The following is a 7,500-nucleotide window of genomic DNA, read 5'->3' on the forward strand; positions in this document are numbered from 1 at the left end:
GCGTTGGATGATTTAGACGATGGTGACGAGGATGACGTTGGTTCGTCTCTTCTGAAAGAGTCTACGAATGGAAACGAAGGAATATCGTCGGAAAAAATCTCGGTTCCACAAGAAATTCTTGGAAGCAGCGAGGAATTGCTTAGTTCGTCTTATGGATCTGAGGATTTCAACGTCAATTCGCTGGACTCACTCGGAGATTTGAAAATGGGACAAGTAATCTGTGTTGGCGACAAGAAGACAGGAAGGATCAGGTATATTGGACCGACCGAGTTCGCTCCAGGCGTCTGGATTGGTGTTGAGCTTGATACTCCATCAGGTAAGGTTTTATCTTCACACTTGAAAACAATTATCTGATTTACGTTACTTGGTGTAAGCGTCACAAAGTGACCTTCTTAACCAGAACCCTAACCAAAAAGTAATACGTGAAGTTCTTCGGCTTAAAGTGTTACTATAATCAAAAAATCGCATCCTCTTTTTCTTCAGATTTTGAAAGTGTGTTTGCTTAGCACCTGCCTGGCAAAATTTTGAGCTTTGAGTTTTATCCAAAGGCTGTTTACTTTAAGTGTAAGCTTTGGATTTCACTGGTCAAAATTACTCACTTTCAGAACTGATCGATTGGACCTCACAGGGTTGGATCTAGGAAAAAGATGACGTCGTTTACTCACTAGCTTACACACATGCAAAACACGAGTTTAAAAGCCTGAAAGCCCGAAACTCCCGTGCTGCATATTAATTCAGCCGCGTACACACGCATTGCATTCTTAAAACTAAAGTCATTCAGTGTTTAGTTAACAGTTTTGAAATCCAAAGAAAAAGAAGAATAGACTTTTTGGTCATAGTAGCACTTTAAAGGAAACCTCCACTAAAACACAAAGATAACTTAATATCACAGAACATGTTAACAATGAAAACTGTTTGTTTAAGGGAAAGCGTTTGTATCTCAAATAAATGAATTTTAGAATCGCTTGTTTTTGTATTCAAATTCCCGGGCGTCGCCATTTTGAAAATTGTGACGTGCCATGATTGCCCATTGTTTCAAAACAAAACCTCTTTGTGTCAGAGCAATGGGGCAACCACCGCACGTCACAATTATTCGAGATGGCGGCGCCCGGGAAATTCGAAAGTAAAAATAAGAGATTTTAAAATTAATTATTTTCTGGTACAAACACATTTTTTTTTTAAGAATTGTTTAGCAAATTGGATTCCCGATATTATTTTATTCGGTTTATAGTTATTCCGTTGTTGGAGTGGAAGTTCCGTTTAAGTAGACGCTATGGGACAGATTGTGACGCTTTTTGGTCGGGGTTTTACAGTACGGACCATTACCATGGAAACGGCGCGTTTCCGTATTTTTTCTCTCTCCCTTTAAATTCAAGTTGAACGATACAAACAAGTTTTAAGCAAGCCGGCGGAAATTATTTTTTTCATCACAGCAGTACAATTATAGCAAGCGGAATTTAGTTTTACATGTAAAAGGATACCGTTCAAAGTTCGCAGATGGAAGACGAAGATTACGAATGTTCATCAAGCGTAGAAGTGTCCGATCACTCAAAGAAACGATGCCATATAATGAACAACTTGCTCGGGGCCGTACTGGGGATTTCAGTATTGGCCCTTGGTCGTTTTTGCGCTCGGTCCGTAGTGCCACGACCGCGGGCCAATATTCCCCAGTACGGCCCTCGAGGTTGACTTGTAAGAGGTTAGTATTAAAATAATAGAGTTTATGTTCGCGGGCTTAAATATGTTTTGGGCCCGACGCATTCCGTCTTAGTTTAGCCCGAGCTGTTTGGCGAGGGTTAAGATTAGCTCCGAGAAGGGCCCAAAGCATATTTATGCGCAAGAATATAAACTGTGTTACTATTATTTTCACTTTGAAGGGCATTGAGAAAAAAGAACACTTTAAAAATATATAATATAACGAAACAGTCGGAACCATCACGCGATTGTTTACAAGTTGAATGGCTTTTATTTTCTCACAATGAAAATACACCATCAAGTGAAGCTGGCTAGAAATTATAGAATCTTTCCGTTTAAGTTGTCAAAAATTGTAAGAGATGAAAGGAACGTTCCATAAAGCTTATTTGTAAGTGTTGAAATTAGTTGTGCAATTGCACAATTTCGTACTTTTCATTGGTTTAATTCAGGGAGGTAAAACGCCAAGTTCTCCTTTTTAGCGCGCAAAATGCACCGCAATGCCCGACAAAGTGATGATAATGCATTCCCAGGCATAAATGTCAAAACAAAAATGCTAATATTTTTTTTGATGTTTTGAAACAGGAAAAAACGACGGTTCTGTCAGTGGGCAACGCTACTTCGCATGCAAACCAAGATACGGATCATTTGTGCGCCCAGAAAAGTGTTTTCCCATTGATTCGGCCAAACGGGAGGCGTCTTCGCCTGCTCAGAAAGGGACTGGGAAGGATACTAGTCCTACGCAAAGCCCAGTCGCCATGCGCAAACAGACTAGGGAAAATCGACGCAAGAATGAATGGAAAAGGAAATCAAATATTCTCTTTTAAACGATTTGACTGAGTCGAGGCTACTTGAGACGGCTGAGTCAAGTTCAAGATTTCTCCACGAATTGGTCGACTTACTGAAATCGTTCAATTTCGAAGTGGCCGGACCACAATTACAATTTTACAATGTAGAAATGGCACGCCCATTCAGAACGGTGAGAAGGGGGAAGCAGCTCACGATGAACCACATCGTAACGAGTTATTTTAACGTTAACCGCTGGACAACAGTGAATTTTAGGAAATCAATACACACGTTAAGAACCACAGGGTATATAATAATGTTAGGTTGAGCCACAGGTTCACCATGAATTTTAAAATAACCCAAGGGAACCACGCTCTGTTCCAGGCCAAAATCGGGGGAGGGTGGGGGAAATGTTGTTGTTTTGTGTATATTTTTAGTTTAACTTCAATCCCCAAATCCTCTTATCTTAAAAAATTGATAAGAAAACATTTGCTAAAGGAACAAGGGTTTTTAGGTTCCATGTTTGTTTTGCAGCGGGAATACTTGTCTTATTTTCCAAGTCAAAGTTAATAGTTTGCGCTTTGTTGATGAATTACTGAACAGACGACTTTGTCGTGCGTGGCCGTTTTCCAGTCCACTAAATCCGTTTTCAAACCGAGTTCAAGTGGAAAGATTCAGTTTTATTGACATGGTGAGCAAACTATCTGCCTTTGCTAAAGAATTTTACACTCAAATTGTTTTTGAACGTGTAAATGACCCGTAGCGCAAGTAAGTACTATCGCCATTTTAATGGAACTCGAATTTTAAGGTATTCTGAAATTGCCAGGGAAGAGCTTTTATTAACAACTGGTCAATTAGTTTTAGATTTATTTTCTTTGCATGCAACTGTGGAAATTTCATTGATTGTGAAAGTAGAGAATGTTTTTTCCGCTAGGTGAGGACATTTCGATAATACTTGTCTTTTGACATCCAATCGGGAACCATCGAGCTCTGAAGTGTGACGTCAGGGGAACCGTTTCGGCATAACCCAAAGTGGAGAAAATTGTCGAAGGTTATTCGCTTGAGGCGCGAACGAAGTATTACATAGAAAACATTACCACTTTAATCTCCACTTTATTATCCCTGTTCACCTCAATGAGCTTTATTAGGGACCGTAAGTACGCCACGTTTTTGAGAGGCGGACGGAAACCGGAAGTGAGCTGTTATTCCCTTTTAACTTGTTTTCACACAACCACATTTACATTGCAAAGTATCTTTTCTCCATTAAAGATAATTAGTATAAAAATATGGGAGACACCATTGTCCTGGCACGTGAAATGTTCTCTTCCGGTTGCCGTCCGTGGAAACGCGCATGCTTAAGCTCCCAAGTGAAACGTCGATTTCACGGATTGTCGAAAGGCTTGGTCGAGGATTTTCTATCGTTGCATCAGGGTTTCTTTTATATGGATGCTATTTTCCGTACATTTTATTTTAAGTGGGCTCGAAAATGTCTTGTTGTACTGAAGAATTCTAAACAGTAATAATTTCCCACTTAATGAAATATTAATTAAGAAATGAAGCGAATTTAAATTGTTTTTCAGGTCGGACACCTTATTCAGGGAGTATATTTATTGAATTTTTAGTAGGTAACCCATTTGCAAGGATTCATATTTAAAATGAATGAATTTGAGGCAGACGATTAATTAAAAAATTGGTTTGTCCGGCAGGTTTATGAATCCGTAGGGTTTCCGTATAGCACGGAAGGTAAGGGTTTTTTTTTTATTCATAATGAAGAAATGTGATTTCCCAACGGGAAATCGTTTCGTTGGACACATGGGCGGGTTGTGTGTCTTAAGTGGCAACACGCTATATTAAATAGAAAGAACTAAAAATCGAAATTTGGGCAATAAAATGAGAGGGAATTTTCGGGTGTTCGTTTGGGAGTTCGCTTCAACGTCGCATTTGAGACGAGGACAAATGAGTAACCTTTTTAAAATGACAGTGTATAAATAAAGCGATTTTCAATTTGAACTTCGTAGTTTTTGTCGACCACATCGGAAACTCTCTTGTCAAATGAACCAATCAACACACAACAGGCGAGTCGGTCGTTCGTTGAAAAGAAAACTGAAGCGAACCCGAAAATGTCCCATTCATTTTAGAGCGGTTTGATGTTATACCTAACATTTACCGTTATGTACGTTGAGATAAAGAGATCAACATTTAGCAGTACACACAAGAAGACAATGGATGAGGTCACACGCGAGCAAGACGTTCAGGAGTGACTGTCTTTCTGAAGTCACCACTGTAGACCATGTGCTTTCAACAATTAAGCCCACTTAGTATAATAAGCAACTAAGTGTGACCCTAACCAGTATCTTTAACCGAGTCAATTCTTAATATGTACAGTGAGGTTTGGTAAGAAGTAATGAGTCTAAAAGTTGTAGTTTTTCAACGAATTTTTGTATAGAAACTGGAATAAAACCGGGCAGGATTTGAGAAATTCTGGTCTCTTTAGGCAGTCAGTTTCAGCCCTTAAATGTCCGTCTTTGGACGGAGGCCTTCCCCATTGACCTCCACTGGTTTACGTTTTGCGCGACACGGTGCCAGTGTTTTATAACACTATCTCCTTCCATCTCGTCCTAAGTCTCACGCTGTTCCTTTGTGTACTCGGGTTGTCCAACGGTTGTCTATTCTTCTAGCCACATGACCAGCCTAATTCTCTTCGAGTTTACTCACCGTTTCCATGATATCTCGTACTTGGGTTTGTTTCCATTGAGCTGTTTTACGATTTGGCCGCGTGATTGTTTCGTGGACTCGGCATAATTCTGCACTTCAGATAATATTTCCTCGTGAAAAAGCCATATATCGCGAACTGGTAATGATAATGGTGGAAAATGTGATCAACGAGCCATTCGATCCAAGATCACTGCGCTTAAAAAAATGGTTCTTAATATCTTCTGAAATATTACAAGTGGCACGTCAAGGTGCTATTTTGACCCCCCCCCCCCCCCCCAAAAAAAAAGAACCTTCCTCGAAGACTCTGTACAACTGTTGTTCTTCCGTTCAGCAAGACAGTCAATGATTTTTTGCAACTCCGGTTAGATTTCTATCGAGAATACCAGGGATGGTGTAGTTCCAATAAGGAATCCATGGAAATAAATATGCATGTTGTTGTGATCACGTATAATTACGTTACTAAGGTTCTTGGATCATTGAAATGCACTGTGCTTTTGCTTAAGAGTTTTCATCCATAAAAACTTGAAATTTAAAGGCTCAAAATGCTTGGAAATGCACTTTATGGTGTTTCGTTTTCTAATATTTCCATGGGGGAGGCATCACCCCATACTCCCAGTCCCCCTACAAAGAGCGGGGTTACACCCGTCCAATGTGTCTTCGAATCCAAAACCCCCAAATTTCAAAATACAAGTTGCCTAAAATCTTTGTGCCCCTCAGTTTTTCCAGGCCTGCTACGGCCCTTCTAGAGAGACATAACAATGATGCAATGTGCAATTGCTGGTGGACGAACAAAAGGAGTTCATGAGAGATCTTATGTTCCACTTTTAAATCTCGTAAATTCCATGTGCCAGGAGTCTGATGTGCTCCATTCATCAGTACTTTCCGGTTGAACAACCTCGACCCAAGTCACCGCACACAGAAGCTCTTGCGCCAGTCAGGGAGATTTACGTGAAACATGCTGTGAGCACGAGTGGCTGAAATGGAAAGAGACATCCCTCTTGAAACTGGTCCAAAATATTTCGGTTGGACCAAACCAAAATGGCCCATTCCATCTTCTGTCGACAAAAGTGAATAATTGGATACATCTAATTCCCTCTTGGATACACGCCCTGTTTTCCAACATCAAACACGAAGTGTCCTTTGAAGTCCAAGCATTTGCTACTTTTCTCCAACAACGAGGTAAGTTTTTAAGGTTGGCGTTATTTCTAGGTTGGGATACTGCATCTGTTTCCCTTTCCTTGAGGGCCGCTGGATCGGAGTTTAGAGGACACTTTGTGACATTCATTATAGGGAGCTACAATAGCTTAAGCAAGAGGGAGCTTTAGCAACGACGAAGGGAACGGCAACGAGAACGTCATCACAAAACATAAATTCTCATAATTGTAATCATTTCACGACTATCCAAGTTCTTTAATGCGAGAAAGGTATGGCGGGCCCTCAGGAATGAAAACTTTACGAGTGGCGCTTTATTTAGGGGAGAAAATGAAAATTTATCTTCAAATGCCGACGTCCTTCATAAAACTTCAAATTTGTTCATTTCATGTTGTTGTTTTGCTGACGACGGCAAAGAAATAGACAAAAATGAAAACCGCACGTGCAGAGCGTGCGAAGTTATTGTCTTTGGCCACTAAATGTGCAAATTTGTGACGTTCTCGTTGACGTCTAAGATGACGACGGTTACGAGAACGCCATGAAACAATAGGCAGGGGCACCCAACGACCAATTTGTTGTAAAATGCATTATTATACCCCAGTTAGTGAAAATAAATGTTATTAAGGCATTTTCAGATGTTTTTCAGTGTCGCTGGGAAAAAAATATCTGTTCCTTTTTGCCAGCAAGACACACAAAAGATTTCCCAGCCAGCTAGATAAAATTGGTTGGTTTCCCAGCCAGCTGATCAAATTTATTTCCCAGCCAGGAATTCCGCGCGCTTTGAAATCTCTCGATCCAAAACGACCGAACAAAAGCGACAAAACCGGGACAAAACAGGTTTTCTCCGCAAGCGCAATCACTCTGACCAGCCGTCGTATGTTTGTGACTACTCTCTGGGAGAGGTGGAAGGGTTTTTTTTTTTTTTTTTTAGTCGTCCTCAGTCTTCAGAGAGTTTCTACAGCCAGCTCGGGTTGAAATGCTAGAAAAAGTCAGTAATTCCCTGGCAAAACCTCTAACAATAACAAAATTTCCCAGCCAGCTCATCGAAACACCTGTATTTTTGCCAGCCAGCAAGATTCCTCTGGGGAACAGATAATGTGAGGAACAGATTCGTTGGGTGCCCCTGAATAGGGTGAATGAACAAAAACAATGGCC

At 40.5% G+C, this 7,500-nt stretch overlaps 1 protein-coding gene across 2 annotated transcripts in view; it reads left to right on the forward strand.

Moving 5' to 3' along the window:
* LOC138032163 (kinesin-like protein KIF13A) overlaps positions 1 to 4,957 on the forward strand; it is a 49,850-nt gene extending 44,893 nt beyond the window's left edge. For both annotated transcript variants that reach the window (XM_068879768.1, XM_068879769.1), the window contains exons 41-42: positions 1 to 316; positions 2,278 to 4,957. The exon at positions 1 to 316 is cut by the window's left edge and continues 549 nt beyond it. In XM_068879768.1, the coding sequence (XP_068735869.1) occupies positions 1 to 316; positions 2,278 to 2,519 (558 nt within the window). In that variant the 3' untranslated portion in view covers positions 2,520 to 4,957. The remainder of the gene's footprint in view (positions 317 to 2,277) is intronic.
* Positions 4,958 to 7,500: the final 2,543 nt, after the last annotated feature.

This window comes from Montipora capricornis, chromosome 14 (genome assembly GCF_036669925.1).
Source record: "Montipora capricornis isolate CH-2021 chromosome 14, ASM3666992v2, whole genome shotgun sequence".
NCBI lineage: Eukaryota > Metazoa > Cnidaria > Anthozoa > Scleractinia > Acroporidae > Montipora > Montipora capricornis.